Here is a 24,785-nt window from a genome sequence, read left to right as displayed (position 1 = left end):
CCTACATAAAACATCACATGAATGACGCAATCTACCCCTTCAACTGGTGTTTCTAAATAAAAATATATTTCTGACAACATACAGCGCTGCTTTTCTTGTCTTCTCTCTTATGCCCTGGACGGATGAAATTTCTTTCTTTCTCTCTTAAACCTTGAACAGATTAAATTCATTTCTTTCTTAGGATCCCTTTGGTGCCTAATATATTACATAATTCATATGAATGGTCGGATGTTTAAAACAACAAGAAACTGAGAGTTAGTTTGAAAGGCTAGGCATTTTGAGGGCTAGATGCAAACAATCGTCACCCTGGTTAATGGCAAGCAAAGATATTTACCCTTACTGAGGATGGAGAACAAAATAGACCAAAGACAGAGACAAACAGGAAGATAATAAGATACATGACCAAACAAACAGCCAGAAAAGTAGATACTTTGAATGGCAAAACACACAACAAATGCTCCATTCTTTGGCAGATAATGACCACATTACTAAATCTACAAATACAAAGAGTTATTGTACCTATCTGGCCAAAAGGTCTGTATCAAACTTTGGAAAACATGCATAACTGAGATGGTCAGAATTACCAGTAGTCACCTAGACACTCTGTAAGTAACTTCCATTCAACAAGTTTTGAAGTACAAGCTAAACTTTCATGCGATAATTGAAGACAGCCTTTCATCTTGATAATGTGCAAAGTTCATGAGGTGTCACTAAATACCTGTGTAAACTCAAATATATGCAAGCAGACAACTATATACATGTACATCTGCATCGCAGCTGAGACAGCAGAGCAACGTGTTGCGAGTAAAGCAGACAGGTAGACCGGAAAAGTTGCGATAACATAATGACATACCTGAGGGTGCGAATGGGAGCCATAATACGGCAGCATAACGGCTATTCCACCATACATTCTTGACGTCTCAAGCCCTACCAGCGAGCCGAATAACGCAGAGAATCACGCTTAGAGAAATGGCGGTTCAAAAACAATGAATTTACAGGGAACAGAAGCGGTGGACGGGCGTTGCGTTTCTCTGTACAGCGAGGATAGGCAACATGAAGGTTGGCGGATGACAGATGAAACAGAAGAAAAACCAAAACCGTGATGAAATGAGTCGATGGAAGAACAAGTTTGTTTTGCTTTGTGTTTGTTTTGTTTTTTGTGAATGTAAAAGAGGAATGGATATAAAACCCCAGCTACCAGCGCCGGGTTGACACGATTGAATGAAGAAGGGAGCACCGCGACAGCCAGTGCTTGCAACAGGCTGCGCAGGAACACGGTCCCGACAAGCGCGGTTTGCGCCTGCGCAGTTCCCTCCCCCACAAAGGCGCCAGAAATAGAACCAATGAGGTCATTTTCCTCCCCCTAAATTGCCCACTGCCTGTAGCGGCTATCCCTCTTTCCAGCGCTTTATTATTAGTGCCATTCTCAACAGAGGAACTGGGGCAAACTCTCATTTCCCTACGAGCCAATCATCAACTCCCAACCTGCGCGAAGGGGGTAGTTTAGGGTGGGGGGGTTGGAATGGAGAGTGCCGGGCAATGTTTTTCTGGCAGGGCCTGTCAACTTGTTTTCGGAAAAACAATTCAGGACCTCACAAAGCATGTTTTCCCTAGATTTGGGTGGTCAGGGGCAAACGAAAAACATAAGGGAATCCCGAAATGAAGTAACCTGCCAATTCTGCATCGACCTACAGACCCCTAAGTCGTTGTGGTCAAGAAGACATGGATGCCATCCATTGCGGAATGCCAACTAATGATGAATTTCACCTGTTTTTCTGTGCCATTTGTGCCTTCTCCAACACACTGTCCGTTGCGGGAAAACATTAACACAAAAATCCGCGCTTGAGTTTAGTGGCAGGCTGAACAACTGTCAGCTAAAGGTACCATACATTTATCTGAGCCAACACTCTACTCCAACATCGTATCGGCCTGTGCAAACCTGCAAGGTGATGTGAAATTCTCCACTCCAGTCCAAATTTCCCTCTCTAGTCCACTTGGAGTCTGCACTGCACCATCTTGACGTAACTCTGAACACATTTGAATACATACATTGTATCTCTCTTGACTATGTTCGCTTACAGATTGAAAAACACACGTCAAAACTTGTCTATTATCATGTTTGTTACTCAAATGCACTTTCAATCATGTTTTGAGTTGACAATAAGGCAAATATTTGAGAAATGTAATCCCAGAAGCTTGACTCAACCTTACTTTCTTGCCACAACAAGAAAACTGTGATGAGCAAAATTATGTCTTTAAAAAAATAAGCTAAACAGCATATTCTTTCCCACGGTCTTCTATAAATTATGGTAAGAGTGTATGGATGAAATCCCCCCTTCTTAGAATGGTCTGACAATTAAGGAAAATTATGACAGTCTGAAAATATCACCTTAAATATATATCTATTATAACAACGATGATGATGATGATGATGATGATGATGATGATGATGATAACGATAACGACAAGCAAACAAAATACACATCTGTTTGTCTGCAGTAAGACACAACAAGGTACATGTATGTAGTTACTGTCACACAAAACACCAACAAGAACACAGATGCAGACACAGACACAAACACAATCACACAGACACAAACACAATCACACAGACACAAACACAATCACACTGACACAAACACAATCACACAGACACAAACACAACCCCAGACACAAACACAACCACACAGACACAAACACAACCACACAGACACAAACACAATAACACAGACACAAACACAATCACAGACACTGACACAAAACACACACAGTCACTGATACATGGGGGGTAGAGGGAGTAGAGTAGGGCAGAGTATTCCCCTCTCATGATTTCCTCTTTATGGAGTTAGGACCTTAATCCTAGCACTCCTACTCCCCCCCCCCCTCCTCCACCACACACACAATCTGCAAGTTTGTCTCCTGCTACATGATAGGCAACAAATGTGTGCAAGCGCAACATCACCACACAAGCTGGAGCTTCCTCGTACATATTTATAGCGTAGTAACCAATTCTTGAACATGAGCCAAACTTTCTCCATCTTTTTTTCCCATCTGAATCAACAAAGTCTTGCACAGCCTGGTAATGACACGAACCACAAGGATAAAAATAGCCAGAGGGTACACTTAAATGACTGCTCATACAGTAGGTTGCTGCTCAGATAATCATGTCATGTCTGCATTGTATGTTTCAAGTGAAAATTGAGTTTGTTTATATATTTGTCTTTGTTATTTCATTTTGCTTTTAAAGAGCTTGTTCAAAAAAAAAAATACAGACATACTGAAAAAAGTTACTACTTCTCTGGACACTTCATCAGCTTTTATACCAGTTCCCCCTCCAATGGAAAACAAGAGACCCGCGGGTCTAGCGCTCACCTGAGTATCGCAAGTTCACCTTTCACGCAGTCACTAATCTAAATTATTCACAGCTCTACTAAAATTTGACCAGGCTTCTCAAGTAGAAGATGAAAATGTACAATAAGGGCCGAAATTTTTAAAGATTCCTTAATTTGGGGGGATTGGGGCCCCCCCTGGGGCCCTCTGGGTGGGGCATGGTGCCCATTTTGATAAATTGAGATCCTGACCCCCTAGGGATGCTACCTGCCAAGTTTGACGAAAATCCATCATGAGGTTTTCAGGAAGAAGATGAAAATGTACAATTCAGGCCCCCATTTGGACCTTCCCAACCCCCCCCCCCCCCCTGCCCCCAAGAGGGGCACCCCTGGATTTGCTATGAACAAACTTGAAACTACAGTCATTAATGTACTCACTCATAGTATTATCTTAGCTCTATAACTTCTGATTCTAGAGAAGATTTTTAAAGATTCCTTCATTTTGGGGGGTTTGCCCCCCCCCCCCCCCCCCCCGGGGCCCCTGGGTGGGGCATGGTGCCCATTTTAACAAATTGAGATCCTAACCCCCTAGGGATGCTACCTGCCAAGTTTGGTGAAAATTGGTCATGGGGTTCTCAAGAAGAAGATGAAAATGTATAATTTAGGCCCCATTAGGACCCCTCCCCACCCCCCTCCCCTGGGTCCCAAGGGGGGCACCCCTGATTCTGCCATGAACAAACTTGAAACTACAGTCATCAATGTACTAACTCATAGTATTAACTTAGCTCTATCACTTCTGGTTCTAGAGAAGAAGATTTTTACAGATTCCTTAATTTTGGGGGGTTTGGGCCCCCCTGGGGGCCCCCTGGGTGGGGCATGGTGCCCATTTTAACAAATTGAGTTCCTAACCCCCTAGGGATGCTACCTGCCAAGTTTGATGAAAATCGGTCTTGGGGTTTTCAAGAAGAAGATAAAAATGTAAAAAGTTTACGCACGACGGACGACGCACGACGGACGACGGACGACACACGACGCACGACGGACGAAGGGCGATCGCAATAGCTCACTTGAGCCTTTGGCTCAGGTGAGCTAATAAACTGCATCATAGTGGACAACTTCAGTCCATACAGTATCAATTGTGAGATTGCATCTTTCTTCAAGTAGCCCAAATAGTCTAGGTAGCCCAATCAGCCTAGGTAGCCCAAATAGCCCAGGTAGTCCAAATAGCCTACACTAGGTAGCCCTAATAGCCTACGTAGCCCAAGTAACCCCAGTCCGAAGACCAGAGATGTGCATGTCAGTTGGGATGGTAGCAATCTTGGAGATTAGAGTCAGTTACAATGTCATCAACAGTGGACAGTACGCCACACTGACAGCTAGCTACATGTAGTAATAAAAGAATCCTGCATGCATGGGGCCCACTTCTCATTTAGCATGGAGATGGGTGTCCCCGTCTCTTTCTCCTGTGCCTGCGCTCAACCCGTTGGAAAAGGAGAGGCTGGCCACTTCGTAGAACTGGACTGTATCGAACAAACTGTGGAGATGAAATCACAAGTTGAGAGCAATTAAGGGCTTTTTACACTTGTGTTTCTTAACCCCGGACTTTCTCTGACCCAGGACTATCGTTAGTCCCGTACCAATTTTTTCAGCTTTTTACACTCGCCAATTAGTCCCGTACTATCTCTTGTCCGGGGCTAAGGAGAAAACTGACCTTTTTACACTCGTATTTCTTAGCCCCGGACTTTCCAAACCACATGAATATTCATAATTACGCTGTGTACTGTACACGTACACGCACGCACCGGCAGCACTTGATTACCTCATTTCTGATTGGTCAGTGAGGGTCGGACTTTGTCTCCGTCGCTTAGGCCAGGATTATTTTTTCGTTCTGTTTACACTCACTTGCTTGGCACCGCAATTGCGGTGCTAACCCCTGCTATTTTGCAGGGCCAGATAGTACCGTACTATCGGTGGGGCTAGCCCACTTTGGCAAAAACTAGTGTAAACAGAAAGTGGGCCAAGGATAGTCCCGTACCAACGGTGGGGCTAAGGCCCCCCCTTAGCCCCACCGTTGGTCCGGGGCTAAGCAAAAATTTACAAGTGTAAAAAGCCCTTTAGTGTCTTTGGGATGACCCCTGACACCCATCCCCCATCCCCCTCTATACCATTTAAGAGACAAATGCCCCTTTCCTACACACATGGTACGGAAACCAACTTACTATAAAACCAGAAGTTTTCGTGAAATTCACAAGGAGCCAAGATTCACAAAATCAACATGCATGAGAAGGTCATTGTCTACACTGTGGATTGACTGCCGGTGATAATTCACGTAAAATGGCCGTCGACTCCAATTTGCAAAAATTTCATGCCACGTACCCTTTCGCGTTTCCCCCCTTGATTCCTCAAAACGAAAGGGGTGGGAGGAGGAGGAGGAGGAGGAGAGAGAGGGAGGGAGGGGGAGATAACAATTCAGAGAGAAAGAGGAAAGACAGACGCACATGCACACACACATACACACATACACACATACAGACAAATAGGCATAACAGGTTACTAATCAAATTACAGCACGGCACTGCACTAAATCTCTTTGTCTAATGCAGGGTAGAACACATCACGTGGGAACAGAGAACATGCTGTTGCGACTTGCCTCATCGTAAAACGGTGGTAAAAAACGTATCATACGGTTTGAAGTCCCTACCTCTTCAGAAAATTATTTAAATAAAAAATTTCCAAAAGCCCCAGACAAGCAATTATGCGTGAGGCCCTGGAAAACAATATAACCAAGGTTGCCTCGTGCAAATAAATCTATTTTGAAAAAAACAAAAAACAAGACATAGCTTCATGTCTAAAGACTTGTTTTTTTTTATCTCCTTCAGCACTTCTATCTTCTACAACAAGGATACAAGGAAATAAAGTACTTTAATGTCTGTTAAAATGAATACCGAAATTCACTCTCCACTGGCATAACAAACATAACAAAAACCAACAACATACAGACTGTAAGACATACATTGTACAAATAATTATAATGAATAGTATATCACAGCCTAACAAAAGCATTGCATAGACTGTGTCTAATTAATATAAACAGGAAATATTTATAATTCATCTAAAATGTCTACACACACACACACACAAACACACTCACACTCTCACCCACACAAGCTGTTTACAAAGCCTGATTACACATCCCGTGATACATATGAAACATAATAACAAACAACATAAATTATAAAAACATGTACTAATCCTCAGTCAATCACATCCCTTTCAAATTACAACCCTTTCCAAGATTGGAAAAAAATACTTAAAGCAAGAGAAAATGCCTAAAACAGAATAAAACAATAAGAAAGCGGCAATTTATCACAATATAAGTGAACCATTGACTGCACATATTGCAAGCAGAACCTTCTTTGACAATAAAATGACAGAAGAAAAAATAGGCAATCACATCTCTCGCTAAAAACACACGAATGAAAATATTCACATGAAGCAATGCTTTACTGTGCAAGTTCATTCAACACACAATGGCATTGAGATATAAGGCACTAATTATCAAGGTGTCTAGCTCTGCCATTCTGATGAAAAAGGGAGGGTTTTTTCCAAAAAATTATTACTATTGCATCTTGATTGTAATTATCTCTTCTTCTTCTTCTCCAACCCCCCCCCCCCCACCCCTTCTTTCTTTCTTTTCTTGCTGTCATGTGGTCGAGGAAGAAAGTTTGGGGCGAAAAAGCTGTGAGAGGGGGATGGGCTTTTAATCACGACTTCCCACAATAAATGGAAAGTTTCAATGTTGAGAGGAAGTTGTTGGTCTGCTCCTGTAGTATACGCTCAAGATAGCTCTTGGGATCCCTCAAGGGTAGACACGTCTGTTGTTCACAATCTGTCCCTCGGGGGGGGGGGGGGGGAGGGGAAAGGGGAGTTCTTGTAACTTTTGAGAGACAAGCCGTGTCAACTCCATCCATACTACCTGACTATAGAAAAGGAATTATTCCCTCCATCTTGCACTGTGAATGGTATGGATTTGCAAAGATCAAACAAGAGAGGGGGAAGTTTGCTTACGCCTAGGTGTACACACGTACAGAAACAAGCATTGACTTAACTGAGGGAAGAGGCAAGTGACATATTCTGAGAATGCCTTCTCAGTAACCATTTTTTTTTCTACTTTGATTTGATGATCAAAACCCTCTCTCTCTCTCTCTCTCTCTCAGGGAAATAAGCTACAGCATGTATAACTTTTTCTGAACTCTCTCAATGGTTCTGTATGATCTGCAGAATACAGCTCTGCATTCGACGGACCTCTTTAAGGACCACTGCCTAAAAATACCCACAGACATTGTACACAAACATAGTGCCAATCATACTGGCAGGGTTAATTCTGCTCCTGATGCTGCTGCCGCTGCTGCTGCTGATGATGATAGCAATGATGATGGTGATGACGGTGATGGTGGTAGTGATGGCCATGATGATGATGATGATGATGGTGATAGTAGAGATGATGGTGATGATAATGGTGGTGATGATAGTAGTGATGATGATGATGGTGGTGCTGGTGCTGGTGGTGATGATGATGATGGTGATGATGGTGGTAGTGATGGCCGTGATGATCTGATGGTGATGGTAGTGATGATGGGGATGATGATGGTGGTGATGATAGGAGTGATGATGATGATGATGATGATGATGATGGTGATGATGGTGATGATGGTGATGATGGTGATGATGGTGATGGTGGTAATGGTGGTAATAATGGTGGTAATGATGGTGGTGATGGTGGTAATGATGATGTGATAATGGCGATGATGGCAATAATGGTGATATGGATGGTGATGATGATAATGCTGATTATGATGATGATGGAGATAATGATGGTGGCAACGACAACAGCAATATCCTTGGTGATGATGATCGGTGGAGATGATGGTGATGATGATGGTGATGATAATGATAACAATGACAATGAATGCTGTTGCTACTGACAGTGATGACAACAACTGTTATGATGATAGTGAAAATATTAATAATAAGGATGAGGAGGAGGATAAGAGTTATACGTGTTGACAGCAGTTGTGCTCAGCATGAATGAGCATTAATTATTGAGGCAAAACCTTGGTGTGCATGGCAACAACGTAAATACTCATTCACTGGTGCCTGGGAGAGCCAACTGTATCCGCTCGAAGTCAAATACAAAGTCACATGTTTAAACTCTATTGCTAATTTAGAAGTTTCTGTGGATATTACTGCAGCACAAGATGTGAGCTGGATAATCCAGAACATGTAAAAACCCAAAACACAAGTACAGGAAAACAGATTGTGAATATCTTGCCCCCTGTTTTTCTTCCTGATGTTGCTTATCTAAAGTACTGCGACTTTCTTGATATTTGTCACAAATAACAAGATGATAATGCCTCTGTCTCTTTTTTTTCTTACTGTAATCATTCTTGGAAGTGTAACTTTTCTGATAATTTGTCGCATTACAGGGGAGCTCCTGTCATTACATATTGCGTCTCCCCAAGGACGCAGTACAGGAAACAAATTATAGTCATCAATCCAGCACTAATTGATTTCCTTGCAGCGTTTCATTTCACAGGCTACTGGGACAATATCCCCCATCCCACTAACCCCCACCCCATTTCCCAATAAAATCATCTTACAGAAGCCGAAAACCTGTTGCAGAATTTGCAGAAGACCCAAATTTAGATAAACATGTTCGGTGCCAATTACCAGGGTTCCTGTTAAAACACACCAATAGCTGTCTGTTATTTCCCCCTTTCATACACAGAAGGGGCGAGACTTTACTCCCCATTCTTTGGTAGCCTTTCACTTTCCTCTATCTATTCCTCAAATGTGTCCAGATGTCCGGCATTGCAGTGGACACACTATAATTTCATTACGCCTTCATCTTAATTGTGCCAATATCCATTGCTATTTTTAGTCAATTCAAAATGTCTGTATGTGGTTTTGAGCATATCAGACAAAAAGGGGGCAAACCTACGGGGCCCCTGATGCAATCTGCATATTACTATGACACAGACCACCAGCATCCCTCAACATCTTCAACCAAGACCATCATGTCTATTTTCTCCGCCTGAGCCACATGATCCATTCCCCTTTGGGAACTTTGTGTTTATCACTTACGCTAAAAGCAAAGATTTGAGGTAGCTGGGCTGCCAATCAGTGACTAAATGACACTGATCCCAGATTACATCGTATTTGCATCACGCTTAAATTGGTACCACGGTGACTTCTTTATCCCCCCCCCCCCTTCCAACCAGCAGACGTATTTTTCACCTGCAAATTTTCAACAAGTCTCTGGAAGCTTCAAGTGGATTATGAAGCACAGTGAAAACATGAACACATGTCCATATGAGACATTTGTGAATGTTGTGATGTGTGCCCAATCTCTGCATGGATTAAAGAAATGCAGGGGGAAAACATGCACAGGTTCATACTAATCCAAAGAGTCTGTGGGAGGGGGAAGGGGATGGGAATGCGATTCACATTTGTGCTGACGGGAGGACTGCCACTGGGCAAATCTGAGCAGATATCACCTGCAATGTCAAGGGGGTTTAACACAAGCAAAAGCACTTGCTCATAAATGTGACCGTTAGAAACATATTCCATGCTTATCAGGTACATTTGTAAGTCTGAAACACACCTTTTACTTACCGATGCGCTTCTCGAGTAATGTCTGGCCAGTAATGGTCTATTAATGGCTTTTTACCAGTCGAGTTTGCTTCGACTTCAGTGCAGGTATGTAGTCTGAAGTCTTAATCCTCTGAAACACAATTGAAGTTGAGAGGTGGAATTCACCTTGATCTTGTATTTACTTCCACTATGGTGCAAGAAGACACATACAGACTCTTCTATGTATACATGCATAGTGGGAGTTAATTCTTTATAGTTCTGTTCACACACACACACACACACACACATACACACACGAAATTAACAGTTTTTGAAAATTGATTCTCGCAATGCAATGCATAAACCGTTAGTTCTTGAGTAAGGACAGAAAGAATCATAAACTCTGGCCACATGCACCACGATGCGAAAATTAGTTAAACTTGATCTTTTTTTTTTTTTTTAACTCCTGTGAACATTTGCCCTGCACGGCATGTGTGACTGGCACTCAAAGTACACTCTCAGTTGTTTAAATCCCATGATAGTAACTGGCTACACTAGGTTCACACACTCAGGTGCTCAGAGTCACGCCCTGCCATTGCTTAGGTATGCGCATTCTGGGAATTCAATGTTCTTTCTTTGCAGACAATAATTTTGTTTTTGTTCTTGTTTATGGTTGTGTGTGAACCGAAGCGATTAAATCAATTTCAGATCACAATGCAAAAACTGTCCACCCCTGTGTGTGAATGGGGCTTTCTGAATGATAGCTTAAGGAAGACGTGACACAGCCATTGAATGGAAAGCCACCTGCAGCTAGTAGTCACCGAGGACACTCAATGCAATCTGAACACTCCATATACTCATAACCCTATACATGTATGTATAGAAATGCACTCTAAAAAAACATGATTAAACACAAGTTCTCCTGCAAGTCTAAAACCCCTCGTGGCGCCTTATCAGAAGTCTATGTTCAATTTCGTCAAATCAAATTACCCTGTGACTACTGATGAGATTCTGGTTTCTGAAGTCGCAGTTTGGACTGGAAGGGAAATCGCCACAAATTGGGATAACAGACAGGGAACCATCTGCTTGCTGGGAAATATCAAAGATTAGACATTGGATTTGACGAGCAAAAAATACTCTCTTTGAGGAGCACTCTGCTTTAAAAACCATTTGCTTTGAAAAATGGATTAAGTCCCAATGGAAATTCTCTGCATAATGCTACTGTAATACATGAAGGCACCATTATACTTCTCTGTTTAAACTCTGACGAGAGTTTAAATCAAAACGGTGGATTATATGCAAAGGGAAAAGGAAAATCATTAGCCAACCTGGCCATTAAGTCTTTATCTTTTCTATAATGGAAGATGTGACAGATATAATTATTGTATTTGTAACAAGGCAGCTAACACTAATCTCTGTGACTTCCAATATTAAAGCTTATCCTTAGCCCAATAAATAACTAGAACCAAACAAAAAGTCACATTCACTGAACAGGAAAACCCTCATAAGGTTTAGACATTCGACAGGTGAACGCATAAAACACTCTTCTTCAGAACAGCATCTACAATGTACAAGGGTTATTTACAAATCCCATGAACTTATTTCTCCTTTGTGTGTGTGTGGGGGGGGGGGGGTGGAAAAATGCTGTTTCCTGCTATAAAGTTGGTGAAGGATGAAATCTACAAAATGATGAGTGCAGCCCTTCACCGTGTGGACTACTTCCGAGAATAATTGCCCGACGCCTTGGCCCCCGCGGCAAAGCTACACCGATCTCCCGACGGCCTAATTGCAGACACCTGGCTTGTGTTATAACCAACATCGGACTGGACTAGCCACCGAGAGTGCGAAAAACAGGCGCCCGTGGTGCACTCTGATGCGCCATCCACTCCGGTCAGGATGCCGAAAGAGATATTGAAGTGGTCAGAGGATGAGGAGAGAGGATATCGGTGAGAAACAAACAGGGATATAGGATGAGGATTAGTGAGAAACAAGCTCACATAAATCAACTTCAGTCAGTTTTGTCATTTTACCACATGTATGGGTATCGAGAGAATCGCGGCACACTCTCTAGCAAGAAAGCCATTATCACTACTGCACGGACAGACAGAGGCTGCAATTATCTAATGTGAGAGAGTCACATTTCAAACTGCATTTCAAATGGCATTTATGAATGTGGCTCAAAATGTGATTCTCGGATTGCCCTGTTTTTAAATCATCATACAATCACGATTCGAGCATTGTCACTGCACAGCTACTTTGTGCTGTTCGACTCGGAAAGTAAAGGTCAACTGCGTACCACCAAAACATGCCTCATCATTCTTACACGTATATGGGTAGAAAACACAGCCAGAAATAGCTGGGAGTTAACCTCGAGATATAAACGTGTTTCAAAACAACATTGCGTTTACTCACTTGCAGAAAGGCAATCGTGGTCTCAAACGCATTTCAAAATGACCCTTGAATGGCATTTCAAAGTGGCGTTTCTCAACATATTTGAAAACATGGTTGCATTTATCTAACGCCCGAAAATGCATCAAACACGCTTAGGATTGTGATTCTGCCTTAGAAAATTTATAGATAAACGCAACCAAAGTCGAAAAATATAAGTTCATCTGGAATGAGAAACTCCTATCAAAAAAGAAAAAAAAATGTGAATATATTCCATTTAGATGTCATTTACTATAAACCCTGAAACAATGAGATACCTCGGAGAAAGTTTGCATCCTGAAGTATTCACGGAGTAAAAATTACTTGAATATGCTCGGATCATGCCAGTAATGATATAAAAAATACCACGTTGTAGTAGCGCTCAATGAGTTAACTCTGATGATCACATCTAGCCTTTGCTAACTTTGGAGCTCAATCACTATAAACCTCATAGATGGACAATTTCGACTATCAAACCATACGTGTACATGTGCACAGCCTTTTATCGCTTTAAGCACAATGCACTGATTACAAGAACAAATTAAAGCATACGAAATGAAAAAAAAAAGTGTTAATACAAGTCAAACATATTTTTTCACTGAGACTATTTGAGCCACAGTTTAGCACAGAAAAGCCTATAAGCTCTCAGTCCCTCTCATGCAATATGGAGTGGTCTTTTTAGCTTCCTGCCAGCATACGATATGGTGGTTCCACTTGTATTGAATGACACTTACTGTTTTAGTACTCTTATTTTTTTTTTTCTCTCTCTCTCTCTCTGCCATGTCTAGTTAGAAATTGACACACAAGTGGGATTGGAGAGTGGTGTAACACTATCAGGGCCGTACCTTGAAATAGTACACAGACAATTAATACATCCACTAATTCAAGGTCAAAATACATGGGATGGATATGGAGGGAGCCCCATCAGCACAGCAAGTCAACTTTACGATCAACATTACCTCAGAGGGAAAACAGAGGGTCGAGAGACTTAAAGCTCAGTTATGAACACTTTTACCTACATTATGAATTATTGTGTGATAGGTGCATTTTAGGGAATGGAATGTATTCCTTGCCAGTGTTAAAACAGAGAAATGGCATATAAATGTGGGATATTATATCTTTGGTAGAAGTACAAGTCTTGCTACTAGTTTATGAAATATTGAGCTAAGCTATGATGGCAGAGATCCAACATGTCTATCCAAAATTCTACCCCCTCCCTAAAAGAAACCAACCAAACAAACAAACAAGCAAATAATGAACAACACACTGATAATACAATTTTGTACTTGTATACCAAAGATACTCTCTTCCATCATTTTCAATACAGATTTTGCAAATTTTCTGGCAAGTACAGTACCCATTAACTTTCACTAGCTGTGATAATTTCTTCAAAAAATAAAATAAAATAAAGTGAAAGAACTTATCTAACTGACCATGCCATAAAAAAAATCATCTAATGATTTCCTGCAATACATTCAGATGTCCTGCTTCAGAATTACTCAGCAGCAAATATGACTAGAAGCTGTGTTAACTATGATAGCAACTCAGTAATTATATGAACATCTCAAAAGTTTAAAAAAAAAAAAAAATTTCTATGCAATGAATAAAACACAACCTAAACTTCAGTACAGAATTCAGCAGCCGAAGAGAGACATTATTAAATACGTGGGTGATGTTGGGCTCACCAAGTACTGTAGTTGACTAACAAAGAACAACAACAAACATATACGTAAGATATATAAATGAATAAAACTTTCTTTGCCTAACATTTCTTACTTACTGTCATTCTGAACAATGTTTCTTACTTCAGCAGAGATTTGCTCCGCTGCCCCCATTCCCCCTCCCAAAAAAAAAGTTGTGACCTCCTTCCACAGTAGAAGTCCACAGAGGGCCATCTTCTCTTTATCTCTCCTTTGCCGAGCTCGCCCCTCTATTCTGCCCACCCCACCCCACCCCCTTCAGCTATTCTGGTCCCCCTCACATCTCCCTATCTCTCATTAATTTCTTATCCCCGGGTCTTTCACAAACAAGCTTTCCTCTCCAATGCGTACTGGATTATTGATATATCCTGTTTTTTACGAGAACGCTGATTCAGATCGGACGGACTGAACTTTGTGACCCCCCTGTTACAGGATTCGCGCCACCTATCCAGTAGCAAGCGACAACGATTGGGCGGTGACGTCACACCCAGCCCGCACGTCAGACAGACAGCATCTCGCGTCGAAAGTCGGGGCGATAGAATTTATTTGTTTACAGTTGCCACGGTAATTAACTATTCTGACGTATATGCTCCCGCACCGATTGCCCAGCCTTTATTTTTGTGGGCGTGGATATGAGCTGTCTTGTTCAATCCAAACTGTTACCACTGGTCCCAAGGAAAACATAATTTGATCACAATAGTCTTCAATCATAGATTGTTGATTAACTTCCAGTGCCTAATTGGGTATCCCATCTAGCATCGTCACTTCCGTCAGTGGCGGAACTTTGCGGAAAATTGGGCACTTCCATTAGTCATGATTTTGGCACTGTTTGCAATCTCAATTTTGTTGCATATACTGAACTGTTCAATTCAGGTTCACAAAACATTTTCTAGTATACAAAGAGGGAGAGAGCTCTAAGTGTAATGCACAGACGGTTAAAAAAAAAAGTTGCAAAAGATTAAAGGTCGAATTCAACATCACTACAGCAATGGGATGCAGCATCTGCCATTCACTTATTAATGTACTCCTACATGGGAGTTTTTGTTTCTGAAATAGAAAAGGAAAACAAAACATAATTTTCATCTCCATGTGATAGCCTGTCCTTGCCCTATAAATTGTGATCTGTCAACACCTCATCGTATCATTCAGAAAACCTACATAACAATTCTGTTTGCAGCAGGCAAATAAAGAAAAAACAAAGGAAATACAAAAAGAAAATGAAAGTTGTTGTGGAGACTAAGTCCTTGAGAGCCCTCTATTCAGAATTTACAAACAGCTCCTCACGATCAAGTTCATTAGGAGGAAGTCTCACTCTTTGGGTCAGTGTGAATGGAATGCGGCCAGCACAAAGAATGCCACCTATACAGCAAAGGGATTATAGCTTATTAAGTTGCCATGATTAACAATGAGCTTTCCATTGACCTTGGTAACAAGGCCCTATATGCCCAGTAACCCTGCGAGTGCTAATGACCGGCTGGTCGGCCTGTTGTCGCGGGGATTACGTGGAGCAACCTTAACCCCTCAGACACCAGAGAGGGAACGACTCCTCTCCACCCATCCCCCTCTTAACCCCGCCTTTAACCAAATGGGTGCCCACGTGCATGCTACATGTTTGCGCAGGCCTTTGTGGGAAGGGTAGGCTTAAGACCGTGGGTGCAGCTGCAATTAAACCAGGAGGAAAAGAGGAATTAGAGGGTCATTTCCTTTTGGGGGCTTCTCCACGTCTCATTCCATCACGGCCCGGTGCGGACCTTGTGAAGGGCATCAGCTGAGTTTGCGGGCAAACTACAAAAGACACTTTCTGGCCACCGGGATTAAGCTGGAGCAGGGCCTGGCTCAAGGCGGGGAACAAAAGGAGGTTGGGGGGTACAGGGCGAGGTCCGATGATGAATTCTGGAGCCCAGTCCGACGCCATCTTAGTAATCAGCATCTCCTTACCTACTTTTGCCCAAGATTGATCAAATGGCTCAGTCTGGAGTCCAAAGCCTCCCTTCCAAAGAATCCTGCATGCACCGCCGGACACCGCACCAGTCTTTACCAGGCTGGCTGGACGCAATACTCCACTCAACGTAATAACACTGTCTGAAAAATCAATTGCAAGTACCAACTTGCAAGTGCAATGACATAATTCATCTCAATCACTGAATTTCAAAACAATTTCAAACACACTCATGCATGCAAGACAAGATAGAAAGTCCTTCCAGAAAAAAAAAGACAAAAAACAAAAGGGACAGCCAGTGCGGACGGCAGATGAACTGCATAAAACAACCCACAATGCCCCGGGACAATGCCAAAGCATTGCCACACACAGCCCATTAAGTCAATGTAATATTAGAAGTGAGAAGTTCATGATTTTTACACCTTATTACTCCTGCCTCTCCACCACTCCAATTCTGCTTAAAATTTGGGAGCATTTTCCGAGCTGTTGTGGGGTTTTTTTTTCCCCTTCCCGCAGAGCAATGTGCCAGATCTGACTTGTGAATATTTATATACAGTGTATCTTTATAATTCATGTCCCACACACTGGACATACAGACACAAAACAGACTCTTGTTGCGTGAATCAAATTAATTAATTTCCAAAGTTACTTAACTGGGGCTCAAGCCAAGAAGGAGAGAAAATCAATGGTGCAGCCTCACGGTCGTAGTGTCAATGTCCTTTGTTATTTCTACTTTCACTAAAGGTTATCCTCAGTGGTTCCATGACATTTGCTCCTGCATCAATTGCTCCCATGAAATACCTGCACGCTAAGCCAAACATAAATTCTACCCACAAACATAACCCTAACCCTAACCTTAATCCTATTCCTCATATCAAGCTAAACCTAAAACTTTATCACAACCCTAACCCTCACCATAAGTCCTTGGAGAAAATAAGTCGGAAGCAATTGTCGCAGGAGCAAACGTTGTGTCATCATCCTCAATACCTCAACAGAGACTATTCTACTTCATCACTGTCACTACTTTCACTATCACGGTTCTTTTTCAAGCAAACCTCATCAGTTTGATTTCATTTATTTCTTCACCACAGAGAGGTGATACTCGGGTGTGTTTTTTGTTTTCAACTCAAAGTTTAAGTGCCCTTTTTGCAAACCCAGAAAATTAGATTCCTTTCATTTTAAGCTGTAATAATGTAGAGGTAGGTAGTTCAGATTTTTTTTTTCAGAATAATAAAACTGGAAACTTTTTTATGATAAAGGAAAACAAAACTATAGATAACCAGTGAATTTATGGACGCCAAAAAACTTCCAACCGTTATGCTCAGTACAAAAGGGTCACATGTTCTCCAGTGACTTGGGGTTTTCCGTTTTTGTTTTAAAAAAAAACTCTCAGATATAATGATTATTTCCATAAGATTTCATGCACAATATTACAAGACATTATTCTTCAACCATGCAAAATTTTGTGATGTTTGCAAAAGGGGAAAAAAAAAACAACCTTTATGAAACAAGATGTTTGCAAAGATATCTGCTGAGCTTTCAAGACATGTGGAGAAGTTATCTTTTATCACAACCAGCATTTGCTCTTCACAAACTGAGAAAGACAGACATGGAACTAATAAGTGTAAAGTTTACATCCTTGAAAACTTATTTGGTCAGCATTGCTATGATAAGTCTGTGAACCAGGGAAGCAAGGGGTAGATATATGAAACACAACTGTGAAACAGCCATCATAACTGTATTAAAGAGATATTCAAGTTTCGTGCAGGGTTTGTTTTTGTTTTTTTCACATATGCCCGTGTCAAATAAGGCTCTTCAATAAATCCGAGATGAAGAGCTTGCTGATGTGAAATCAGCCCCTAATAACTTGTTGACAAACTATTTGCCACTTGGGTTTCTATTTCAAAAGTTGCAGATCACACGTCTACAAAGTCCATACGAAACATGCAAAACATTGAACAGCCCACGATAGTCATATATTGCACCTCCTCTCTCCCCCCCCCCCCCCCCCCACCCACTCCGTCCCCAAAGGAAACCATTGCTCATTCCGACAAATTCCCCCAAATCTGGGCCTAATGATAGGAAGGTCACAGTCATTACAGGGCACTAATTAAGCAGTTTGAGGGCGAGACCAAGGTTGTGGGTGTCCAATGAGCCCCTATTTTTCGTTTATTTCTCTTGTTTTTTATTTACAAAATCTGCTTGGATGGCCTTGACATATGGGGAAGTCGGATTAATGTTACTAGGAGAAGGAAACTTGAGGAAGTTGGATTGCTTCTAAAAATCGACAGGTCTTCTTCATTTGCAAATAACTTCTAGGGTTTCTTGACGTTTTGCCAGAGAGATTACATGGAAGATTATCAGAAAGAGAGGGGGGGGGGAAGCTTGTAAACAAAATGCAACATATATTCAAGTGGTATATGTTACCAATACTTGGAATGATGAAAAGAGAGCATGAACACCCATGATCTTTGGAAATGTGAGACACACGTCAAGGACATAGAGTGCAAGTCGACTTCAGATTTCACCAGGTAAAAGATGTTGTGACATTGGTTTATATAGTCGCACTTGAAAATTAGAAGTTGATATGAGATCTTATGTCTCAGTTCAATATAATTTCTGCCATTCTGGTTTAGTTTGGTTTCATTCTGTTCATTTTGAGCCAACTTGGAAAAGTTGTGGTATTTTCAATAAAACTGGTACACATGTACCTGCCATTCATACAGTACTCGGCCTATCATGAAAAATCTTTGACTTTTGATTATGAAAAAAGTGGTAATCAGATGAAAATCAGACGAATTGTTGTTTTCTTTCTCATGAAAACTGAAAGGAGATTATAGTCTAGAATGTAAAATTCATTTTATTACTGCCAACTAGAGATTACCTTATCATATTTCCTCTTTTACAAAACTCTATTACAGTTCAAACTCGATTATCCGGCCTCCTTTTATCCAGAAATCTCTATTATCCAGACGCATTCACGCAGTGAAGGACTTTTTTTTTTTTCATCCAAAAATTGAGAAAAAACAGTGACTTTCATGGATCTATTTCACTAATTTCATAAGATGTACATGATAGGTTTCTCAATATCCAATGAGGTAAAACGTGTATGATTTTCACATAAAGATATACTTTATTTTTGTGAAGAAGGGATTACAATTTTGCACAGGCTAGCATAGATTACACCACAGTTGCGGGGTATGCTACCTGCCCAGCTGCCAGTGCACTGGGACGGCAGCTTGGATAGCAGCTACATACATTAACATTGTGTCTCCCATATCCGGCCAATTCGCTAATCCGGATGAGCGCCGGTCCCAACATGGCCGGATAATCGAGGTCAAACTGTACATCCAAATCCTTAGTGTGCTTCTTCTCAATTTTCATTGATTTGCATGCAACTTTTCAGAGTTTACCAAGAGAGCTTACAATGAGAGTTTACCATGAGAGTGACTCCCAATTACAAAGATGGTTGAGTTTTTCTTGGCATGTTTTCCCCAACAGAGGGCAGCATACAGAAACTTTCGCTGGAGAATTGCTCTCGGAGGAGATTCAAACAATGCTTTAAATCCTACGCAGTAGCTTACGGATTAAGGGGGTGGGATTTCATCGCCTCAGCAGATATTTGCAAAGCACGTCTACACCCCCTCAAGACCGCAACACTACCTCCAGAAAAGCATGCTCATGAGCTGTGCAGCCAACCACATCCCACCGCCATCCGCATGGACAATTGTCACCCCTTCCTCTGACAGCAGGGGGCGCTGTTCGTATCTGGCAACCACACAGCACAGAAACTGCCACAAGTGAAAGTCATTTCCTGTAACATGAACTTTCATAATAACATCGAACTTTTCATTGGGGGGTTTTCGTTATTGATGTGTTTTGGTGTTTATTTTTTTTTTTTCTTTTAATTGCCCTTGCACGCAAGAAGAGCCGGAATCTGGGAAAGAGACCACAAAAAAGAGAAAAAGTGTTAGGCACCATCCTGTACATAATGTACTTGTATTGTGGTCTCAGTGCCACATAAGATTTGATACCGGTATGGAAGCAATCAAGTGTATGTGCGTTCTAACCGGAGTTCGCTGAAATGGAGGAGCATAGGGTTTACGAGTGTGTGAATTTCTTTTCATGTGCCTAAAAGGGCCATTATGTGCACACCCCAAATGGAATACCAATGGCAAGAAACTTACACTTCATCATAGGGGCAGTCTATCAGTTCTGGTCTAGTTTTTAGTTATTCAATCTAGCTATTGTCACATAGCAGTTTTTATTTTGTTTTTAAAGCAACAGCTTGATATGGGTTAAAGAAGCAACAATGTGCCAACTTGAAAGCAATTCACAGAAGGTTTATCCCTTTTTCTGTTTCTTTTTTTGTCTAGCACTAGTATACATTTTTTTGAGCTGATGTAGCAATTTTTAGTATTGCTCTGCCTCTGTGTTTGTGTAAGCATGTGCCTGTAAGTCTGTATTTTTATGTAACCATCAGGTGACATATCGTAGGAAACAGCCTTACATTTCAAGTAAACACTCTAAGAGAAAACATAACATGTTTCTATTCATCCCTTTCCTTTGAAAATTCATAAAATAGGAATATGACACAATTTTGAAGCACACAACCAGCAAACAAGTCTATCCACATCTCCATAGTGACTGCCTCTATTGTGAAGACTTGTTTACGAGACATTGTCCCTGATATGTAACCTACACAAGTGGCACATATCATATCGATACTAGCAACCATCAACAGACATGATTGTTTTTATCTGTAGATCACAGTAACCACTGAGACCCAAAAAACAAAACAAAACAAAAACACAAATACAATTACATTAAAAAAATTATTGGCTCTGCCAAGTTGTTGCATTCGGAGCTCTGTGGTTATGCCTTGGCATCATTAATCTCTGTCATTTTATCAATTAACCATCAAGATTAAATGTGCATGATTTCTAAACTTTCTTCACAATCTTTTTCTTCTAACCCAATGCTCTGTGGTTACGCCATGGCATCATTAGACTCTGTAATCTCTTCAATTAACCATCAAGATTTAAAATACAAGTGGGTGATTTCTTTACTATCTTCATGATCTTCTTCTTTTTCTACCCTATTGCCTCCCCCACCCCCACCTCTTTATTGGTCACTTTTGGATTCAGTCTATGCAGCCACCGAAGAAGGAAGTGAATATTCATAATAACATAGCAACTGAAGGACAGCCTCAAGTTTCTTCTGAATGACCAGGCTAAGAGGATACCAGAACAAATATAAAGCATCTTTACACTGTGAGCACCCTTGGTACCCCAGGTGTGGAGCACCCCGGGTACCAACCACTGAATGGTCAGGGCCACACCAAGCTCTTCCAAATCGGTACTACCCAGGGGGGGCCATTGTACGATTAATGCACAATACACATGGCACTGGTACAAATCATACACCCAACAGTAACTTTGGAACTGTTGGAAAAACACAAGGTGGAGCCGAGAGTGTTTCCAACTGTTCAAAAATTGTGGATGATGGATTATTCTGATGAAGTAATGTGCATTATTTGTTTTATAAGATGGCGACATGATTCAAATTCCAAAGCAGCCATTTTACTTGGGACTCGTCCTCAACGGGTTAACAAAAGACATTGGAATGCACCTTCCGCTAAGTTGAGAATGATGTGTTTTAGTGTTACTGATTTGATTAACAAAACCAATTGCATAAAAACATGCAAGTTATGCTCAGTCTTGGGGAACTGCACCAACTCCAAGCTGACTGATTTACAACCTTTAACAAATTGAGGACGAGTCCCTCAGGCAGGTATCTATAGATGGGAAATGCGTGTTTTAGCCAGATCAGCCCATCCTGAACAGGTTAAGACAATAGAATGCTTCTTCTCCAAGATTGAGCATAACTTGCATGTTTTTATGCAATGGCTTTTGTTAATCAAATCAGTAACACTGAAACACATCATGCACAACTTAGCGGAAGGTGCATTCCAATGTCTTCAGTTTTGTTGAGGACGAGTCCCGATTATACTCGGGCAAGTGTTTATGGGAAATACGTGCTGCAGCAAAATCAGCCCGTGCTGCAGCAAAATCAGCCCGTCCTCAATGGGTTAATCATATTAGTACTTTAGCAGTGGTTGACATATATCTCCAACAGAATCTTTGTTTGACTGTATTTTGTGGGGACATTCAAATAATCTGAAGAAATTTGGTAGAAAAATTATGACACAATGTTTATGGCACATGTTTAGACAATTCATTTGGCCACATACAATTTTGTAAGTGATAATGAAAAAGGGTATCATGTATCAACACAAGTCAACATGTATACAACATTGTAGGTCCTTTGTGTGTAGTGTGTGTTAAAAAGCCTCTCCTGTACTTAAAAACTACTCAAATACAGTAGCACTGTCTGGCAAGCACTTATCAGCGTATTTAACCCTGTACATCTATTCCTCGTTTCCCCTCAAAAAGGTCATCTAGAAGCACAAGCAATCGCCTTCATAGATACATCGACATAATTAAGTACCAAAAACGTCAACCCCCATCAACAAAACTTTCAAACGAGCTGAAAACAGGCCTTACATCAGCAGCCCAAAATACAACAAATTACTCCACGAAATTTCTTTCTTTTTTTTCCCCATTTTTTTTTCTTTCCTTGTTGCCCGCCCCCAGTCATGTGATAGTGGTCACAGGACCATAGAAGAGAAATTAAAAATAAAGCCAAGTAAATTTTTTTTCCGTGTACTTCCGCTCAACAATATCACTTTTGCTCTGCAATGATCACTATCTGGTCATTGCAAAAGGTCAGACAAAGAAGACGATCCTCCTTGTACCAATCTAAATATGATGCTGGGTAAGTTATAAAAACAGAAGAGTCCCAATTCCTTTGTTCCCCAGACTCCTTTTTGAAAACATAATTCTTGCATCATTTGCCCGAAACACCAAAAACAAATGGTGACTTTCTAAAGGCAGGCGTTAAACTTTCTGGATGTGTTTACAATCACACAAATACAACGTAGATTGTCACCTTGGGTGAAGAAAAAACACCCACAAAAGAGGCATGTTCATGTTCAATACACCTGGTTCTCATTACTCATATCAAGCCTACCCAAAGACGCTCTTCATCCATTTTGAATTCTGGGCCAGGAAAAAACAAGAAGCCACAAAAGTTAAATGGTCTTTCCACAAGAATGAAAGAGAGAAAGATAGTCCCAACATTTACCTCATAATAACAGTAAGATAAGGCTACTTGAGATTTTATCTGGATGTAGAGATTACTGCCAAGGGGATTTCCTTGGAGAGAAGAAAATTGGCGGACGAAACCTTTGCCAAGCTAGGTTGGAAGTTTGATCTCTATGCATCAGATTTTTAACCTGTTTCCTCAAGAGATATATATTTAATCATCACTTCCTAGGGATATGATATGACACAGACAATTCCCCTAGACAACAGGATGGGGGAAAAATTGATCTGCGGAATTGAAAAAACCTGTGAAATAGAACAATTTTTTGAAACAGAAATACATGATTTACACACATTCAAAGAAAGAGAGTAATTGCAGAGATGAAAATACTTCAGACATATAGATGAAATGAGATGGCTTTGTGGTGATCCTTTGTCCAGAGACACACGGCTCCCCTATCTCAGACGTCTGTAAAAATATGAAGGTGGAGAGATGATGGGTGTACAGTTCATATCACAAGACTTTCACATAACTTTGCTCGACAACCACCCTGACAAGCACCTAGTCATGACACGTAACAAACGCATACAAATTTAGAACTGAGAGAAAGAAACAACAACTCTATGTATGTTCTCACAAACTTTGGATTAGTATCCTGGAGTTGCATTACTATGTAGTATATACACAAGCACACAAAGAAAATGTTTAAAATTCAAACTTTTTGAGTGCGACTCATAGGACTGGCCTGGACTTGACATTAAGATTGAAAGTAATTGCCTTACGGAAATTTTGCTTCTCAAATACAAAAACTCCAGCATTACTTGTCACTGCCCCAAAATGAAATTAAAAAAAATTCTCTACCTAAAGCAAATTGTGGTGGTGAAGAAAAAAAAAAAGAGAGAAGTGATAACAAATGATAATGGTACTATTGCTAATGACTATATCAACAATGACCATTATATAATTGTTTCCATTTTGGAGGCTGTAGCTGTTGCCTTTATTCTCCAAGGCTAACGGAATACTTTTCAAGTCAAGACTTTCAGACCTTGACACTGGACAAGGGTGTTCTCTATTATACCTTTAGCACTTCTCTTGGTAGCGAGGACAGCTCGGGTACTGGACTGAGTTTGTTGGGCTGGGGGATCTCCACTGCCCCCGGAGCGCTGGCAGAGAGGAGGGGGTTGTTGCCCCCCTGCAAGAGGTGCATGAAGGAGCCGGTGTCGGAGCTGGAGCTGGACACCCCCGCCCCTGCCCCTGCCCCCGTCGCTGCCGCAGCAACCGTCGTCGGGGTAGTGGATGTGAGTAGCTGGTCCTCCTTCTCCTTCTCTTGGTGCACCTGCTGACGCATCAGCTCCTGCCGCAGCGTCGTCCTCATCGACATCGCTCCAGGGGAGAACTCCGTCCCCATGCGGAGGGAGCTGTTCGGGTTGAAATAAAAAAAGACACAGGGCTTGTTATTTGTTGTTGTTTTGCAATGACAACAATGAAATATACATATATACACATGATATGTATGCAGGAAAAAAAAACACAAAAAGAAATAAAGATGGAACGACAGAAGCCACAACCTCCCAGGAAGAATACTGTATA

At 41.2% G+C, this 24,785-nt stretch overlaps 1 protein-coding gene across 1 annotated transcript in view; it reads right to left on the bottom strand.

Moving 5' to 3' along the window:
• Positions 1 to 24,785, bottom strand: part of LOC140239286 (uncharacterized) — an 85,557-nt gene that overhangs the window by 23,973 nt on the left and 36,799 nt on the right. The window contains exon 2 of the mRNA XM_072319166.1: positions 24,274 to 24,613. Coding sequence (XP_072175267.1) covers positions 24,274 to 24,613 — 340 coding nt within the window. The remainder of the gene's footprint in view (positions 1 to 24,273; positions 24,614 to 24,785) is intronic.

This window comes from Diadema setosum, chromosome 2 (genome assembly GCF_964275005.1).
Source record: "Diadema setosum chromosome 2, eeDiaSeto1, whole genome shotgun sequence".
NCBI lineage: Eukaryota > Metazoa > Echinodermata > Echinoidea > Diadematoida > Diadematidae > Diadema > Diadema setosum.
The sequence above is the reverse complement of the archived record's forward strand: the minus strand, read 5'-3'. Positions and strand labels throughout refer to the sequence as shown.